Genomic DNA, 20,657 nt, shown 5'->3' with positions numbered 1-20,657 from the left:
TGCTCGGGTATCTAACTGATTATTTACATTATTCTGAAATTCCAGATAAACATAATTGGAAAGAAATTGTAAGGTCAAAAATTGTTGGTCTTGAAAATAGCCTCTGGAGAGTTCGTATGTCTAATCAAGCAGATTTTGATAGATTCTCTTCGATACACGAATACTTACGACCTGCCTCAGTGTGGCAGTGGGCTAAAACTAGACAACACACTAAGGTATTTACATATGTAGCTAAACTATGGGCTGCTGTTCCACAAACACAGCTTGATATGTGTATTAGATGTGGGAATGTTTATACAGACTTGATACTTCATTGTTGTGTTAGTTGTCCTTATATGTCGAACTTTCGAAATTCTTTCTGGGATTTCCTTACTGATAAATTTCCCCTGAGCCTGCACATTACGTTATTTAATGCAGAAGATGAGCTGCAACTACAATATCTTTTAGGTAAAAGGTTACCATCAGGAGTAATCGACAAAGAAAACTCCAAGCTATTCGTCCTGTATGCAGCATACTTTGTCATGCAGTGTGCAGCTATCTTCTGTAAATAAGGTACTGAAACTTGCAACTTATGAGTTGACGAACACTTTGTTGATTGATATTGTGTAAGAATTTGTATTCCAATATAGAATATTTTTTTTTTTTTTTTTTTTTTTTTTTTATATATTTATTGATTGTATTCAGATGATTTATTCTTATATCATGTAATCTTCCATGGAAGGAAATAAAGATGATGATGATGAAGTCAAAGGTAAGGAACGTAACGGCATATACTTCTTAATCATTGGTATATACGTGCTACAAGAAAACCGCTTACTTCGAATCTATTCAGATAGCTAGATATTGATAGTTAGATAATGATCGACTGCCAAGACGTTATAAGACTGTCCATGTCACGAATTCTGTCATCAATGTTTCACCAAGTTCTTTGGAAGCAAGTCATTGACAGTGTTCAAAATTTAATGGATCCCCCAGTCTTTTAAAATAACTGATTTTACAAGTCGAGAAGATTTCTTTGAAATTTGAATGCTTTTTTTTATCGTATGTGAGGTTTCATTTATCTATGTAATCTTGGTGACAAATTTATGAACAGTACATGCAAAGACATTATAACCATTGGGACTTCAATTGTTTAAATTTAACACTCTAAGCGTAATCCCTGATTCTTTGTTCTTGATGTCACCTCTGTGTAGCTGAAATGTGAAGAAAAGTCTCAAGTGACTACTAAACGACCTTTCTTGATTGATCTTGACTCATTTCGTCCAGAGTTGTTAGATGGTGATGTATATATATCAGTCGTATCTTCTTTAGAATCGCTAGCGTGAACTTATACGCAAAGTTCTAGGAGAACGTTTGGTAATCGTTTTACTTCTGGGGTTTTGTGGAAATATGTAATATTTTCATAATATAGATGATTCAGATTTAATTCTGATTAGGTTATATTATTCTCCTTATATAAATATCACCTTTTGACCTGAGAGATAACTTATTCAGTTTTCATTCAGTGAAGATCGAATTGCCACAGTGGACTACCCTTCAGGTCAGAGATTTACCGACAGTCATTTGAAAATATACTTCCATCAAGACTTCTGATTACTTCTCTCTAAATAAAAGTCAAGTGACCTTCTCTATATGTCAGGAAAAATGATAGTGCTCTCCAGATTGTCAGCATCATCAAGGAAAGGGAACCTCTAAGACAGGAATAGAAAGACAAAAGTAAAGATACATGTTATGAATGTAAGCAAGTATGACATTAATCTTTTCAGACCCCCAAGAAGAAAAAAAAAGAAAAGAAGTAGGACTATTCAGGAGGAGAACTAGAAAAGGAATCCATTCCAGTTAAGAAATTAAAAAAGACGAGACAAGCAGAAAATAAAAGTAGTTCAAGAAGAACCCATATCAGCGAAAAAAATTCAAAAGAGAAAGCAAAAGTTAGAATTTCGTGTTGTGCTAAGAACTTTCAGTGTTTCTGATTTCAGAAGAATATACGGAAGAAAACGTAAGTTATTGTTATTTTTTCTTCTTTTGGTATTGATAAGATGCGCAAGCAGACTTTTGTTGACACAAAATGGCGTGTTGAACAGTAACTTTTTTCAGTCTCCTTTAATGTGACAGTTTCGTAATTTTAATATAACTGTTATTATCAACCATTGTAATCAAATATTACGGATTTTTTTTAATCAATGACAAAGTCTGAGACAGTTTCGGAATTTTAGTACTACTTTTACTCAGAGCAACTTCTTTTTTCTTTCTCTCAAATATTTCGGATAATCTTCTAGTCTCCGGTAAAGTCTGTGACAATTTCGCAGTTGTGATACTATTTGCACAATTTTTATGTTTTACGAGTTGGTTCCCTTTATTATACATATTTATAACATCAGTGGAATATGTGCATCCTTACCAGCGTAACAAACGTACTCTGAAGTTTAGATAATGTCTATATATAAATTTTGGTGATGTGGTTGTCGTTTGTTTTTTCTTTATTTTTAGATGGGGTTTACTTGCTAAAATTCCGTAACAGTATACTAACAACAGTATTATAGGACGGATACAGTTCTGAGCAACTGGTAACATGGATCATCATTAAATGTATTGGATTACTTTACTGACCCGCACTTTTGAACAAATGGAATATTTAAACAGTAAATTCCCCCATCTGTCCTTTTAGGCTCTAATGTTAACACTTCGGACATTTATAACAATATATTTTCGCGTCTTTGCCCAAAGTGGCTCCAAGAGGCCAGGACTGTGCTCCCATAGTGGTCCGTTTGTGCAAGTAGAGGTCCCATTTGCTACTTTCCTCGATTAAATAATGTATTTGATGTCCAATCAACTTATTCAGATTTACTCAAAGCACGTAAAGAGTCACTTGCATAATTATTGAATATTAAAGTTTATTTTCCACCGGTTTGATCTAGACCAGAACATTATATGAAGCTTGTAAACAATAACATAAAATTATGCTTCAAGCTTATTCGTGAACGTACCCTAAATATCCAAGTCTCGTTTTTCAAAACGAGGCTGTACAAATCTTAACCGGTTTTGTTCGACTTATAAAATAAAGTTACGTATATACAACTTCTTTTCTGCCCCATTTTCGATCTTTTGCCATTTATGTTGGGACGTGAAATCGGAGCCCATTGTTTATTGAAAAACTGAATTTGCTATAACAACGCCGTGTAGGTATACGGTAACTGCTTACTAGCGGGTCTATCAAACTTGATGACCTGACAGCGAGTCCTAACCTCATGAAATCAACAGGAAGTCGATTTATCTTCTCAGAAATTGTGTGTATAACAACTCTTTTCGTTGTTGTTTTTGTTGTGGGGTTTAACGCCACTTTCAGCACAAGATAGGCTATACATGGCGGCCAGTATTAATGGTGGAGGAAGAACCCGATAAAACCCCGGAAAGAACCACCGACCCACGAGAAGCTACTGGCAAGCTTTCTCACATACCCATATAGACCGAACCCAAGACTCGAACCCACGCAGAGTTGGCAGTGATCCGTAACTGTGAGCGCTTTAGACAACTAGGGGCCCCATCTTTCTGTTGACAAATGAGACAAACTACTGCGTTGACGAAATCTGATCTTGTTTTCTTTATTAGCATGGCTAGTTACATGATTATCCATGAACTCGCAGCCTAAACATCCATGACACCATAGGACCGATGGTCACGTGATACAAACACAAACCCCCTTTACAGTCTTTTTGTACAAAACAAATTTGAAAATATTAAATGAAAGTCACATGGTTTTTTCTTCTTCTTTAAACAAAAAAGAGTTAATTTGCCACTTAATTTTTCCTGGAAAAATCACTAGAGAGCTTTTGCTGCTGCATGTATTAGACGTTTCTCCGTCAAAGTTTGTAATAAACGTAAATATATAAATATCGTATATACTTGCTGATGACCAGTCGGCTAAATGCAGATAAAGTTCCTGCTGTTATACTCGCAATTTCTGAGAAGATATGTCATTTTGCTATTGGTTTCCTGCGGGTTGGGCTCGATGAAAGATCGATTATGTTTGCAAGGCCCAGTGGTAAGCGGCTATCCCATCAACTGTACGATACGCAATGAACTCTGACCACACAACAATATAAATGTAAGAAATATCTAAAATGATGTAGGAAATTTCAGAAACAAGCCTTGAACAGCATCAACAGGACTTCCAAAGCAAGCTCAGAGAGTTGCAAGACTGATGCCTGAGCAATAAGGCAGATGAGATTCAGTCATATGCAGACAGGAATGACAAGAAGAACTTCCGTGATGATTTGAAGACAATCTACGTGACAGTCATCTGGAACATCTACAATACCGAGTGCTGATAGTACCATACTGCTCACTGACAAAGAAGTGATAATTCAATGATGGACAGAACAAATAAACAACATCCTCAGTTAACATTGACATATCAGTGAGGAGTCAACTGATCGATGTGGCAAATGTAAGTCAACATGTTACCGGCTGATCCTCCAACGCTGGCTGAAACTGAAGCATACTGACCTGCCGTAAAATGCCAAAGCACCTGGACCAGATGCTATACCAGCAATACGTGAGTAATACACGTTTCATTGCATTGTTTTCTAAGAGCTACAGTAAATAATGTTTAAACAATAAGCGTTCCTTTCCATTGTTTTCCTGACGCTGAAGTACGAAATACGTAATATGGAACGCAATCCATATAACATGATACGCACAGTGGAATGTGAAGAAATATGTTTTTTTGTACTACATTAAAAATATATGCCAAAAAGCAGTTTGACAGCTTTTTTAATTTACAAAAAGGTTAATGGAGAAACATGTATGTCAAATGAAAGTAAGTCGTTTAAACTTCGTCTCATTAAAACGTTACAAATTGTCGTACAAAACTGTACATACTTTAAAAATATCACGTTGTCTCGGAATTACATAAGAACAACAAAATGGTACAAAGTAATTCCAGGACGGAGAAAAACTGGTATAAACTTGTTGCATGGTTTACAGTAAAATATAATTTAAACCGAACACGTAAACCAAATTAAGAACACCAAACAATAAACGGGAGGCAACGTTATGTGTACAAATTTTAAATTTAGAAGAAAAAACAAGTTTTGCCAGCAAAAAATATAGTTCTAGTCCTCTGTCGTTTCAAAAACTTTACATGTATTACGCGCAATATTACACATAATACAGTCTAGTTCTGACAATGGCCGTTCAGCGAAATATCTGCTTCATTTTCTTAAATTGTACCCTGTTTGATAGTTATTTTATTTTTGTCAGAATTGTATTCAGTTTCTTTTTTTTTTGTCTCCTCGCTCTCCACTGTTTGAGACGTATCAAAAGTTTTTGTACTGGCTTGTCCTAAGTTTTTGTTTGCATAAGAATCGGCTGAACGCCAATTTAGCCATGTCCTGGACAATGACATTGAGGATTTCAGCAGGAAAGAAGTTTGAATTTTCTCTACACCTTCTCTTCCTGAAAGTGCTGCAAAGTTATGTCACTGTCCAATCTAGTGATGTCCGTTTCATTCGAGTTTCATAACAGGTCTCATCGCTTAATTCTAGGAAAGTTCCGTTACTATGCAAGACAACGTCAAGCCTGTTCCAAGATTATGTTTAAGAATTTCCATGGAACTGGCCTCATCAGACTGGGATTTGTCGGTAAACAACAGCTCAGATGTTCTATCGAAATTGGAAATTGCACTCTCCCTGTTAAAACCAGACTCTGTCACAGTTATATCTTCACTTCCATTTTGTAAGGTAATTGCCCCTTGTTCTGAAGTAACTGTATTTTGTCCGACATAATCCTTTGCGTTCTTTTCAGCTAAATATCTATCTGAATCTTGGGAGCGAACGTCTCTGGAAACGCGTTCTTCTGTTTGAAATGACCCTGAAGTTGTCTCTGACTCTGATGTTGACCCGGTGTCACACTCTAGTTCAGAAATACTGTGTAATTCTGCATTTTCATCCGTTCCATCTATCTCCTCTTCCCGAAACACATCATCCATCTTGTCTCCCATCTCGTCAACAGGATAAGAGAAGTCCTGAGACAAAGATGAGGATCGGCCACAAGGTAGTTCTGCAAAGAGGAAAACATAGTTGGTTCTTGTTTCGAAAATACAAAATATGTACACTCCAAAAAACATTTTGGGAAATAGCGTGCCTATGGCTTCATATTTACTTGGAATGAAATAATGGCTCAAAACTGAGGAAAGATCTGGGTGTTTTGTCTGACGACGAAATGAACAATTACGAGCAAATGCATTTGTACTAAAGAAAATTCTATTTGTACAGGGATTATAGCCCTCCGCACACTTTTGCAAAGGGTCGGAAGCCAAACAATGTTCACAAACACTTCCATCAGTTTACAAGTTTGAGTCGGGTATCTTTTTATCTACACTCGGCATGTCTTGGTGATACCTATGAATTTTTTAGTTGTGTATTGGACTTGCTTTTTTAATGCTGTGTGGAAATTTGCTACATTTTTAACGTGTGAATTTGATTCTGTGACTTCTTGTCGTAAATGTGAATTCCACAAGACTCTCTTGGCATTGTGCATCACATACAAAAATGGCTATACTGTATACACAATCGTGGGTTCCGCATGAGGTGTATTTAACTTACATCCATGGGTGCCGCAAAATGTGTAAGGGGTACATAAGGGTTATTTGTTTTACATCCGTGGATGCCACATAATGTGAGCATAATTTACATATGTGGGCGCCGCAGAAGGTGTGTGTAATTTACATCCGTGGGTGCCGCATGAGGTGTATTTATTTTACACCCGTGGGTGCCGCATAAGGTATGTGTGTGTGTGTATGTAATTTACATCCGTGGGTGCCCATAAGGTAGTTATAATTTACATCCGTGTTTGCCTGTGTATGTGTGATTTGGATTTTTAACGTAGATTTAACAATTTTTCAGTCATATCGCTACGATGTCTGCAGTGTGACAGTTTATAGTGATGTCTAGCACTGGGACATCATGCCGCAGACATGTAGCATGATGTCCCACCCAGTCACATTATCTTGACGCCGCATACGTTGTGTGTAATTTACACCCGTGTGTGCCGCATAAGGTGTGTGTGTGTGTATACACCCGTGGCTGTAGAATAAGGCGTGCTTTTAATTTACATCCGTGGGTGCCGCTTAAGGTGTGTGACATTTATACTTGTTTGGCACTTAAAGCGATATGAAGTTTTACCTATTTGAAGATCAGAAAGACTGGATGAGACATTGTCGATCTCTGCGCCGACGCCAGGAGTACGCTGTATATAATTCCATAGCTTGTTCTTCCGCGATAGGTGGATTTCCTCGGAAATGTCTTCCAACCGTCGGAGCGTTTCTTTATACCGCTCTTTGTTTGCTTTGATAGCTGCCTGAAGATCGTTGATATTTTGTTTCTGTTGCTGAAAAAGGAATATGACATTGCGACACTATGCTATACACACCCTATTATAAAACGGACGTTTCATTTATTTTCTTTCCCTCCTGTATTTAAAGAATCAGGAATCTCCTGCTTCGATAGCTATCTTTGATGAGATAAAGTAACAAAACTCTCATTATAGACCTGGTCTTTTTATGTACAGTTTTGTTTAAAGAGGCCTTTCAGTTTTGGGATAAAGAGACTATAGACTTCCATTTTCATGATTCTGCAGAGAACTGTGTCACAATGTCTACACGCAGTGTTTGAAACCGAATTATCTGCAAATTTCCTGCCTTTTTACTAACGACTTCTTCCTAACAACACCACTTATATTTATAATGATAAAACTTTCCAATATATTTTATGTTCGCTTTATCTGCCATTGCTTTCAACAGTAAATACTGAGTGGTTCACGGCGCCAAGTAAGTAGTATAGGGGGTTAGTTTAGCCTCAATGGGAATTAGCATTACAGACCCCCCCCCCCCGGGCCTGTTTAGCCTCAATGGAAATTTAACATTAACCACCCTGGGCCTGTTTAGCCTCAATGGAAATTTAACATGGGCAAAAAACCCTGGGCCTCTTTAGCCTCAAGGGAATTTAACATTGGAAGAAAAAGACGTTTGGGCCTGTTGAGCCTCAAGGAGAAATGGAATAGGGTTGGGACCCTATTTTTTAAAGAAAAAAAAAGGGTAGGCAGTGGAAAGTCATTCTCTTTTCGAGACCTATGAGTGGCCCTGAAAAGGGCCTTTGGGTTTCTTCTTCTTCTAATTTCTTCTATTTCTCCACCAACTTCGTATTTTCTGTCCTACACTCTTTCTCTTCTTTTCTTTCTTTTCTTCCTTTTTTTCTCTTCTTTCTTCTTCTTCTCCTCCTCTTCTTTCTTCCTCTTCTCATTTTCTTTTTCTTTTTCAATTTTTTCATTCCATGCTCTTATCCTTATCCTTTCCTCTTCATCCTCCTTTTCCTCCTTTATTTCTTTCATCACATCACTTATCATGTCCTTTACTTTTCGTAAGTTGTTAATCTCCATCTTCACTCGATGGGGACTATAAGAATAGTGATCTTCGTTTAGCCTCACTAGCATTTGTTCCATCATGCCCAAATTGTCCAGGACGTCTTGCAATGTTTGCATTTTATCGAGGTGGTTTGAAGCCATCTTCTCTGTAGAATGGTTTGAACGACGAATACTGTGGGTTCTTATACGAAAAGCGCGGACGTGATGGAAAACATCCCCCTAGAACAAAATTGATATTACCTAGATTATCACTTAAAACGCGCGGACGTGATGGAAAACATCCCCTACTTTTCTCATTTCATATGATCTACTATCCACATACGTGAAGCATCAATAAACAAACCCCTAATCTACTATTTACACACGCAAAGCATTAAAATGAAACCCAAATTTACTATCCACACCAACCTACATCAACGCTTACAAACTCAAACACAAACACTATAAAAAAAGAGTCAGTGTTTATATTCACACTACTCTACATACACATATTGGCAAATCGATTGTTATTTCTTTTCTAAAGGTTTGGGTAGCCCTGAAAAGGGCTGTTTGTTTTTGAACTCCAGTGACACCTGGTTAATGATGGCACCTTCCAGGCCTGGCACCACACACACATCTTCTTCCCCAGTCTCCTTTTACCTTTCTTCTTGGGAGTGCAGAGGCGGGATAAGTGGCTTCAGAATCCCAATTTTCTGTCTCTGGGATTCTGAAATTTCCTCTCTCCTTTTCCTCCTCTTCTTTTTTTCTTCTTTCCTCCTCCTCTTTCATCCTTGCCTCTTCGACAATGGCCTCCGCGGCCAGTTCATTTAGTATGTGCCTGGCATATTCCAGGTGCATCTGGAGTTCTAGCAGTTTCACAATTCTGGTATTCATTGTCTTGTCAACGAATGAACAGGGTAGCTAGACTGCCCAGCGAGTTTCAATTTATACTAAAAGCGCGGACTTGACGGAAAACATCCCCTAAAACAAAATTGATCTTACCTAGATCATAACCAAACAACGCGCGGACCTAAAAGAAACACTCACTTTTTTATACTACCCATCACTATTCTAAAAAATTTTATTAAACAAATAATATACTATTCACATACGCAAAGCAATCCAATCCATCCCCAAATCTACTCTCCCCACACCTCAAACAGCAAAAAAAAAACAAAAACATGATTTTAATCTACTATCCACACCAACGTACTTGAGCACTTACAAACACACAATCCTATACACAAACACATACCCTCACACTATAAAAAAGAGTTAGTGTTTATATTCACACTACTCTACCTACACACATTGGCAAATCGATTGTTATTTCTTTTCTAGAGTATTGGATAGCCCTGAAAAGGGCTGGGTTTTTTTTGTTTGCTATGGCAATCTTTTACTTTCTAAGAATGCGATGTCCTCTGAGGATAGACTTTCTGGCGATAGGCCTGCTTCTTCGGAAAGAGAAGAAGAACTCTTTGGTGTCGATACGACAATCGACAAAGCCTCTGTCAGGTTCAGGTTGCTGCTGCTGCTGTTGTTGTTGCTGTTGCTGCTGTCTCTGAAGTCTGTACTTCTCTGTCCATTCTTCTTTCTCCCTGTTCACTTCTTCTCTGAAGAGCTCTTCTATCAGGTCTTCAGTGACGTTTAACATTCTCACATTCTCTATCTCTTCTGGCTTCGGTATCAGACTGTGTCTGACCCTATGCAAATTCACGTAGGCTTCGTTTAGCTTAGCTAGTTTGGAGCACATCTTCGTAGGAGGATGAGTCGACAATGGATGGTTAGACTGGAAAGTACCCCGGTTCTTAAAGTCAAAGCGCGGTCGTGAAGAAAAACATCCCTCTACGGGTTTCGAGCCGCAACGTTCAATGTCATGAGAGGGATAGTAAGAAGTCAAAGAGCATGAATCAACATTCTTATAGCCAAACAAAAGACAAAGGCATTTTTTTTCAAAACACAACATTTTTTATTCAAAATCACTTAACACTAACCAACAACTCTAACATTTTTAACAATAATCCAACAATATAACATCAAACATTTTTTTTTCAATTTACACATTATTTTTGACAGGGTTGGCAACGTTGTGAATGAAATTGTGATTTCCACTGTTGGAAGTCATTAGGCCATTGATGGACACTACGTTTCCTAGCTAGAGACAAAAGATAAGCATAATGGTCACAAAACCATCGATCTACTTTCACATCGTTTCTTGAAGAAGAACGAGGATCAAAATGAGTCACTAAATGTTCTAAGGAATAGCCCAGGCTGCGATGATGCAGAAAATACACACAATATTGTCCACATACCAAGGAATCTGTACCTTGTAATTTCATATTATTGAATCGGGTGGTCTGAGCATTTCTTCTCATAAAGTCGATGATATCGTCTTCCAAAGGAGGCAATCCGTACGAATCGAAATATTCCACACATCCTTCTTGAGGAAAGTAGACGGCTACCCAGTGGGTTCCTGGGAGATGACTGTCGTCCGTGTTGATCACATAAACTTGATGGTCTTGAGGTTTGCGATGAGGGAGTTCATCTTTAGCACAGACGACAGGATTCCAAGAAGCCGTATACGAACTGTGGTTTAAAAGGTAATAAAGTTCCCAGGTATCCATGTTTTGTGTGTTTTTTTTCTTCTTCACAGGTAATAATAAGTCATCAATTCGATCCTGACTTTTTGCTTGAAAAGGTCTGACAAATAACCGTTTCTTCGTTTCGTCTCCTCACTTTGATTCAGGAGAGCTTCGATACGATGGGTCTCTTGAGTGGTTAATGGTGGACAAGAATGTTCACGCAAGTCTTTATACCACTGATGCAACACGACTTCGTCCGAGATGAGACTCCAAGCTTCGTCCAGATACTCGTCCAATTTTTCTTCTTGACTCACCATCAGGCATTTATCGTGTTGAATTTGACTGGGATGATCGTTTTGACATCCATAGCAATCTTTCTTGATCAATTCCGTCATTTTTTCGACCAAGTGTTTGGCAAAACAGGAGACTAAATGGGCTTCTTGTTCTGGCCATCTCGACTTCATCATGATCACTTCTTCTTCCACGGTCTCCTCACATTCCATCTCCAAAGTGTCTCCACTAGGTAAAGAGGGATAACAGTCTTCCATGGCTTCTAATAATCTAGAATGACTTCTCTCAAACTGTTGATTTCTATGGTATTATCGAATTCGGCATACAGGATGACGTTCAACGTTGCATCAGTAGGTTCTCGTTTTGCAAACTGAATTTCCACACGAATCTGGCCGGATTTTATAGGGTGGAAATGTCCCTCGTCGCTGCCTTGGTCTGGAGTGAAATCAAAAGCCCACAAAGCATAACCTCCTGCATAATCCTCGTACGTAATGCCGTGACTGGTGTTGGTTCCTAACTGTCCGGTGGCTTCGTACAGGGACAAGTACGATCTCAAGTAATTCTTCTTCTCAAAGTCAGGTTCGAAATGTCGGGTACACAAGGTTTTGCCATCGCGACTGACTTCGATCTTGGACACGCCAAAGTGTTGAAAGTAGAAAGGATTTTTATTGGCAGCTCCGTTGAAGGCTGCATTCTCGACGATACCAAGGATCAAACGTTTGGGTAACTGTCCTTGGAACAGATGATCTTCGATCATGGATCGAAGCCCAGCAGGAATGGTGAAGGTTTTCACTTCCACGCGTCGTATGGGATACTTGGAGGTCGTTCTGCTCAACGTCTGACTGATGTCGTTTCCCACTTTAAGTAACACTTCCACGCGGCGTACGTAGAGTCTGGCTTCTTGGATTTTGGTTTTGTAATCGTCACTATCAGCCATTAAATGGAAAGCGGTACTGCTCCGATTCAGTCTTAGGCGAACATCCACTGCGTTCAGCAAATATTTCTCTTGCAACCACATGTCCAAATGCAAACGATCCATCAGTTCTAAACTTGTGTTGGCTCCCGTGATTCTCTTTCTTCGTTCTACAAATCCCTCATTGTATTTCTTATTTTTATCCTTTGTATCAGTTTCGAATGTTTCAAATTCGTCCGCATCGTCAGCTTCCCATACCACACAGGCATCGAGATGAGTGTTCTTGGCGTCTATTCCGTACGTCAAGAGATTTTCCAGGTAGGCACGGTAAGGGTAAGTATCCATGCTGCTACTGACTAGTTTGCTATTCAAGTACAAGTCCACTCCACTGAACAAGGAATGCATGAAATTGTTGACGGGAGCTACTGCTTCATCGTCTATAGGACCTCCTGTCTTATCTAAAACTTTGACTTTCAGGTACAAGTAACTGCTATTCAGAGGGATGTAATCTTCGGGCTGTCCTTTGATTTCAAGCTCGATGGGAGCGGAATCGGTCAATGAGGAGACGGGATGAAATTCCACCCACTGGGATTCTTGCATCGTTATCATGGTGGGTGGCATGGCAAACAGATCCAGTTCCGACTTGGAACAAGCGCAAGACTCTCGGTGCATCATTTTTTTCTCTTTCTCAATAATCGAAAACGTCTAAGTCTCGAACGGTTCTTCTTTTCTTTGTCTTTCTAGCTTTAGACGTGTGAAGTCTGGTGAAAGGGTGTTTTCTTCGTCGTCTCTTTCTGCCTTGTCCTTGCTGAATGCCTGACTCGGTAGCGTGCAGGGCATTTATAGGTGTTTCTCGTCGACCCAAAAGGTCTTTGCCCGTTTGCAGCAAGACATTTTTGCCTGCCCTCATGAAGGCTTCTTTAGGGTTTTGTTTGTCGATGATGACATTTTGGAGAAATTCTTTGCCTTGTGTCAGTGCCGCATCTTTCAAGGCGTGCAATCCGCGTGTCACCATCGGTTTCAAGACTGGGGCCACCGAACGAAAGGCCGATTTTAGCATATCTCCTAAACCGTGTCCTCGCTGTCGAGCAACCCCTCGGTACACTGGATACATGACTTACGAGTGTGAGAGAACCGTTTTCGAAAATGGAGTTTCACCGTGACTTTTCCTTTGGTGAATGGAATATTTTGTCCCAGATCTCCTTTTATAGCAATGTTGACCGTGTCCAAATACGACTTACTGACGGGCAAATAGTGAGGATGTACAAATTCGCGGTGGACGTGATAAGTGTTCCCACTTTCCTGGTCCCTGGTCGTGGTACTATCCACTTTGAAAGGAATGACACGCAGTAACGGCACAGAGGTGTGTTCCACCACGTTATACTCCACCACATTGGAATACACAAACATCAAATTCAGTCCTTGGTTCAGTTCTACCGGGAATCGAAAAGACTTGTAAAATTCCATATTGCTGTTGATCTTCGGTTTAAAATTTGGAGCCAATTTTGTGTCTCCACCTAAAATATCAAACAAGTCACGATTAAAACTGATGGACAACGTTTGGGTATCCTGAAATTTCATCAGTAAGCGACGAGCCACTTTATGGTACTTCAGGGTGACACTTTTTTTGATTCTGTTCAGGGCTTTGCCAAAGGCTATCTCGAACGTGGAAGCAATGGTATCCACCAAATGTTGGCCACTAAAATAAAACCCTGACGGAATTTTCAAGGTGTAGATACTGAAGGCTGGATTGTTGGCTGGTTTTACGTCGCCTGAAAACCCGATTTCATTCATGGTTTCTTGCAATTGTTGGTTCAGGATTTCGACCTCAAAAGTGTTTTGCTTTTCGGTGATGTTTTGGATTTGTGTAGGGTGAATCATTTCTACCAAAGCCACTTCCCAATGGGCTTCGTGATCTAACTGGATGGCCTGAGGTAATTTGGCCGTGTAACAGCACAACATGTTGTTGGGAAACACCTCCATGGAACTGTCACTGGGCAAGGTTAAGTAAAATTGGTTTTGGTGACTCATAATTCCAGAGTTCTGTGGCTGTCCGAGGGGTTACTGGACGTCAGAGGCGTGTCTCCGTCTAAAATGGGGTCGTTGTTGTTGTTATTGGAGTGGTGACTGACACTGGCACTGGACACAAGGTTCCCGTGGTTCCCGTTCGAGGAGAATTTCAGGGAGGGATTGGGAAGCAGGTAATCGATGCAACTGCTCAATAAAATGGTCCACAATTGTTTGTCTCCTTGTTGCAAACTCAAATTGGCAATGGCTGCCCCGATGACACAATACACCACGAAGATTTGGCAGAAAAAGACGATTTGCATTTTAGGCACACGTTCTCCGCACCACACCCACAAGGGTTGTTTTTGCAAGTCTTGTAGAGAAGAACTGGGTGAAGGATTGGTAGCCGTAGTAGATGCGTCTGTGTGAAAGGGCATGATGGTCACTTCTTTTTATAGTCGATGACTTGCGAAGCGTCGATCCAAGAATCAAAACTGGGTGGATATCCTTTCCAACGTACTTTGACTTCTTTGACACGTCGTTTGCCCACTTTACGGGTTCTGCGTTCGAGAATGCTTTCGATGTCGTACACGTCGTCTTCTTTTTTGGTGACACGTTGTAACTCGGGCAAATAAAACGTTCCTTTGAGCACTTCTCTGTTCATGTCTTCCAATTCATAGACGGCAGGATGACGGCCATGCACTCGTCCAGTGACACGAAACAATTCGGTCGTCCAGTTAGGTAAGTAACCTTTGTCGAAAGTACGTTTGGTTTCGCCAATGCGCACCCAATCTCCTACGGTCAACTCTCCACTTTTCTTGGGGACAGCCCTCGTCGGGGACGTACCAAACAGGCGCTCAAACACCAGTACTTCGTTGTCGGGAGTCACTTCTTGCGGGGCACGTCCAATGCTTCGATGGTAAGATTGGTTGTACGCTTGCACCAGGTGCGGTAAGATGTCGATGTACTTCAGAGTGTGGTGATGCGTAAAATATTTCCACATGCGTTCTTTCAAAGTGCGTTGAAAACGTTCCACGATGCTGGCTTTGGTTTCAGGATTCTCGGTGGTAAAAAAATGAATGTCACGTTTCTTTAATTCTTTTTGGAAAGCTTGGTTCAGAAATTCGGTGCCTTTGTCCGTTTGCCATCGAAGAGGGTGACGACCGCTTTGTTTCAACACTCGTTGCAGGGCTCGCACTAACTCGCTGCTCGATTTGGAAGTCAAGGGTACGACCCAGGCAAATTTGGAAAAGACGTCGATGACACAAAACAAATATTTGTAGCCGCGATTGTAGCTGGCCAAATGAGAGACATCGGCTAAATCGGCTTGCCATTGATGATCGATGCCTTCCACTCGGGTGCGACTTCTGGCAAACTTGCGTCGAATGGGTTTGTGTAAAGTGTAGGTAGCTTGTTCTTGTAACCATCGTTGCACTTGAGGTAAACGGAGACTTTTCAGTCGAGTTTTGGCAGCACGATACAATTTTTGAACTCCTGCGTAACCTGCAGGATGCGAGGGATCGTAGTAAATGCTGTCTAACACCTTCTCCATCTTTGTTTGGTGTGTTAATAAGTCACCCACTCTTCCGTGATGCTACTTTGGGTGGGACGAAAGGGTGGTTTAGAAACGGATTTACGTGTCCGATGGGCTACGGGAGTAGAAGTCGAAGGTAGTGGTGGAGGTGGCAATGGAATGGCTTTGGTCTTCTTTTCTTTTTTTCACTTCTGGTTTCCCTTCTTTCTTTTTCACTTCTGTCGAAGGAGGAGTGGACATCATCTTTTTAACCCAAGCTTTCATTTCTTCTCGTTGGGGTGTGGGGGACGGGGTCAACAAGGATGCTACGATCTTACTTGAAATGGGAGCTGCTGAAGGTGTTTGAAACACTTCTCGCATCTCTTCTTCCTCAGATCTTCGTGGGGTAGCATCTCTGGTGACCCCTGGGAATGGTAGTAGTGGTGGTGGTGGTGGTAGTGATGATGGTGCTGGACTTTTCATCAAGGTCTTAAAATCATTCAGAGTGGGTAAAGCTGTTTCGTCTAAAGCTTTCTGGTGAAAGAGTTGCAGTCGTTGCAAGAGTTGACCGTACTTTTGCGATTTTTCTGTTTCGGACAAATCTTGGCGATCCATCAAGGACTGCAATTCGTGTTGTAACTGGGACATCTCGCTCAAATGGGGATTGGGAGGTAAATGCGGGGTGCGTTGTTCTTGCCAACGATGGTATTCCATCCATCGTTTGTAAGGCACTAAAGCTAGTTTTCGTCCTTCCATGGGGTTGTCAGGGGTCGATTCTGAGATCTTGGGACTTCCGAGGGCCTTTTTATCTTGCTCCCACCAGTCCTCCCAACATGGTTCCCAAGACTCCTTTCAGTAAGGGACCTAACAAGAGGGGTAAAATACCTCCACGTTGGACCAACATCTTCTTCTTTTGACGAATGGGAATTTTCTTTTGAACCATTTGGCGAAGAACGTGACGATGTTTGCCTAAGCATTGTTTCTGGTGTTTGGACAAAGGGATCGTGCCTTTCAAGACGTTCAAACAGCATTCGCACACGGTATCGATGACGTCTTTGGAGGCTGATTGAATGAGCTGTTTTCGTAGAGGTGGAGAAGCTTTGGACAGGACAGATAAGATGTCCCCATGTTTGACTAAACGAGGAGGCAGTCCTTTCCTTTTCTTTCCTTGGGGTTGTTTAGATGAGGGATGTTTTCTGGAGGGTGACATCTTCAGGAGCACCAAAACACTGATACCCTACTTGGTCACACACCTTTTTTATAACTGGAACGCGTCGCCACTGATTGTCTTTACGTCGTATCAACTTCAGGACAGGCATGACACGTCGTGCAGAGGTACGCAACGGACTAAATCGAGCCAGTTCTTGCTTGGACAAATCCAGTAAACTTTGTAACATGCCCGATCTCTCTTGGACTTTGATTTTGGGAGAAGGTACTTTGTGAGCAGCGGCCACTGCCGCTAAATTGGAGGGACCTGCCACTGGGGAAGTTCTTGGGGTCATCAACGGAGATGTTCTTGGTGTGATCAACGTCTCCAAGTACTCTTCAGTTCTTGGTGTCATCAACGGAGAAATGGATGAACGTGAGGCTGCCGGAGACGCAGTCACCGCCGTGGCAGGTCGTGGTTTGCAAGTGTAAAGTTGCGTCCTGGCCGAAGTGCCTCTCTTGCGACTAGTTTTCTTCTGTGGGCTTTTCTTTATCTGGGGACTTTTTCTCTGTTTCTTTTTCTGGGGGCTTCTTTTCTTTTTCCGGGGTGGTGTCTGGTAAGAGGAGGGTCCCGCCACTGGAGAAGTTCTCCTTGGGGACCTGGTCTTTTTCTTCTTCTCGGAGCTTCGTTTGACTTTTTTCTTGGGGAGAAGTTTGGGGGCATTAGGATCCCATCTTAAGAGTGAGCGAATGATGACCCCTCCTAGAGTACCGCTCCCTCCAGGTTTCAAAATGATTTGTTTTTTGGTTTGAGTGTCGATGCGGGGATCGGCCAGTTGGGTCAAAGCGACTTTGTTTCGATCAAAAAAGCGTTTGGTTTGATGAGGAATCTGAATGATCCCTTGGAGTAATTGACGTGCCGTCACCGTGAACCATCGTAAGACTTCTTCGATACTAGCTTCTAAGACACGAGCTCGTATTTGTGGATTTTTTTCTCGACTGGTGCCATACAAGGCACGAATCAATTTGACGGGAAGATGCGACTGAAGGGACGTCATGTTGACGTTGTATGAGACAGACGAAAAGGGTCTGAGATTTTTATAGATTTTTTTTTGTGGAGTGAAATTAAGTCGAGGACGGAGACGTGTACAGGACAGGCCCTCCGTCTTGGCACCAGTGGTGAAACAAGTGGGTACGAAATCGCAAATCCTCGGGGGTCGTAGGTTTCAAATCGACGAGTAAATAGGCGTGTGGAGTTTGAGTGGCATCGTCGTACGCCTGAGACAGCCAAGGCGTTCCTAACTGTTTGGCTAAGACTTGCACTTGCGATTTATCTCGAGGGCTTTTAAACAAGACCACGTAATGCGCATTGAGACTGATGGTGCGATGGGCTTTACTTTGTTGAAACAAATTTTGGGTGATGTAAACGACACTGGCATTACGGTTATGCCCTTTGCGCATGAACCACAGTTTAATTTCTTCTTCGTCTTCTCCTAACATGTCGTCAAAAATGACCAAATGGGTTTGACGGGAGTCAGAGACGATGCCGTCGTCTTTTTTAGGAATGCCTTCTACAAACACGATGGAATCGCCTTGACTTTCTCGCAAGAGGCTGTACGCTGATTGCCACTCTTTGTAACACCACACGATCCGCTGAGGTGGCCGATCGATCAAATGATGTTTATGTTCGATCAAACGTTTGACGAATTCGGTTTTGCCTGAACCGCTAGGTCCAGCAATGAACATGTTAAAGGGATGGCGAAGATACAAAGTCTCCCAACTGGCACGATCTAAGTGTTCGTCGATGACTTTGACAGTAGAGGAAGAGGGAGCAGAGACAGTAGAGGTAGCCATAGTGTTAGGAATGTCACTTGTGACACGAAAACAAACAAGACAAGAGTTTATATACTTTTTTTCAGGACACGTTTATTGAATGTTTTAAACACGGATACGAAATAAAAAAATACATAAAAGCCAAAGGCTTAAGTATAAGGATAAAAGGCACATGATAACCATCAACGTGGAATAAACACAAGTGTCTGTACAACATGTTTTGGGTAATGTTCTGACCAGTTCTATAGAGGGTAAGGTCACACAAGTGTCCTCCCGAAAGGGTCTTTCAGGCCTGTCCACGACAGTCCCGTCCTGGGTGACGGGTTCTTCTGGCACCGTCACTAACACAGGTTGAAAAGTAACTTTTTTCCTTGAACAACTCTCGTGCATACTGGGCCACTTCTTGGGTCCAAGCCTCAAAATTCCATTCTTTCCAGGCACGGACATCTGTCCAATGAGGGTGTAAGTCACAAGCTACACACACATCGTCATACACGTCTTGGGTAGCTAAAAGTTGACGAATCTTTTTTTCCCGTAGAGGTCGAGAAGTATCCAGATGAAACCGCAAGGCTTTGAGTAAAAGGAGTCTTTCGTCTCCATTTAAGGCCATGGGGGTGTGGTAAATACTGATCGTAAAGAGTCCACAAAGAATCGGCTGGTAAACGAAATCCTAGAAAACAAGTCACTAAGACACACACCACTTGTCGACCCAAATTGAATGGATACAGTTCTTGTAATAATCGATGGTAATGATCCACGGTTTGAATATGGTCATTGAGTTCCTTCCATGGAATCTGTTGGATTACATGCGATAAAAGTCGTGGCATGGCAGCCTGTTTTTATAGTCTCTTTGTTTCGGAAACAATACACGTACTTTCTAGCCAGAGATCTTCGTTCTCCAGTTGGGAATTTAAATGTTGCATATTGTAACCGAAACGTCAGACTTCGTTTAGAAGTTTCCTCTTCCGCTAAGTAGATTCCACGTAAAATATGTCGGTAATCCTTTACCTTATCTTCCTCAATGTGTTGTACTAGGTGAATCTCGAAGTAACCAAAATGATCAACACGTGGATCATCGGGGGCTTTGAAGTATTGAACAAGGTCTGACCACTGAAACAATTTTTGACGAATCAGTTCTCTTATACCATTCAGGTACCAGTGGTTATACTAAATCCTCTTTTGTCTGACAGAAGAAATGTACCGTTTGCACAGACATGGTTTTACTTCAGTGCCAAATTTAAATCGTTTAGTCACTAATTTACACATTACAATTCGTTCAGAAGTTTCCTCTTTCACTAAGTTGACATTGTGTAAAAGATGTCGGTAATTCGTTAACTCTTCCTCTGGAATTCGATGCAGTACGTTTACATTGTAAAACTAGGGGATCGTTGATCAATGTCTGTCCAATGGAACACTTTCAACTGAATCAGTCCTTTTATAGCATTCAGGTGCCAGTGATTAAACATCTGGTGACGTAACGGATGCAATTGTTCTTTACGTTTGACCAGCTCAAAAATGCGTTCTCTCAACTCCACAGGCAAAGCACGAATGTTCTCTTGTAAAGTATCCATAAACAGATTATGGTAAGTTACTTCAATGTCTCGGTCCCACTAAGGGTAAGTAATGACAATTCGGTGACCATCGATCATGTTCTACGTAGGCCGAATCTTGCGGTTCCCAGTGGTGAAGTGACACACCGCAACTGAAGCACTTGACTTTATCTCCTTCGCCCAAGTAGAACAATCCGGCTCTGGCTAATTCTTCGGGGGTCGGTCCTCCCAGATACTTAGGCCATTTTCCTTTGAACGATTGAAGACGATTTTCAAAGTCACAGTATTCCGACAAACGCACAGGAAACATATATTCGTCTTTCACAGGTTCGTTTCGATGAGGGTTGAGTGACATGGGCAGGAGTTTGCTCAGGGCTGGATGACATCCGTAGGGGGGTAGACGTGAAGGTGAACATCCACCT

General features: G+C 41.3%; 1 protein-coding gene across 4 annotated transcripts in view; it reads right to left on the bottom strand.

The window, feature by feature from the left end:
- Positions 1-4,757: 4,757 nt before the first annotated feature.
- The window catches only part of LOC149776465 (SH3 domain-binding protein 5-like), a 48,586-nt gene continuing 32,686 nt past the window's right edge, over positions 4,758-20,657 (bottom strand). For all 4 annotated transcript variants that reach the window (XM_089940890.1, XM_089940889.1, XM_089940892.1 and 1 more), the window contains 2 exons: positions 7,185-7,389; positions 4,758-6,060 (listed from right to left, as the gene is read on the bottom strand). In XM_089940890.1, coding sequence (XP_089797016.1) covers positions 5,543-6,060; positions 7,185-7,389 — 723 coding nt within the window. In that variant the 3' untranslated portion in view covers positions 4,758-5,542. The remainder of the gene's footprint in view (positions 6,061-7,184; positions 7,390-20,657) is intronic.

The sequence above is a fragment of the Sinohyriopsis cumingii genome, chromosome 18 (assembly GCF_028554795.1).
Source record: "Sinohyriopsis cumingii isolate HCF-2022 chromosome 18, ASM2855479v2, whole genome shotgun sequence".
Lineage (NCBI taxonomy): Eukaryota > Metazoa > Mollusca > Bivalvia > Unionida > Unionidae > Sinohyriopsis > Sinohyriopsis cumingii.
Note: the sequence above shows the minus strand (reverse complement) of the source record. Positions and strands in the feature narration are given on the sequence as shown.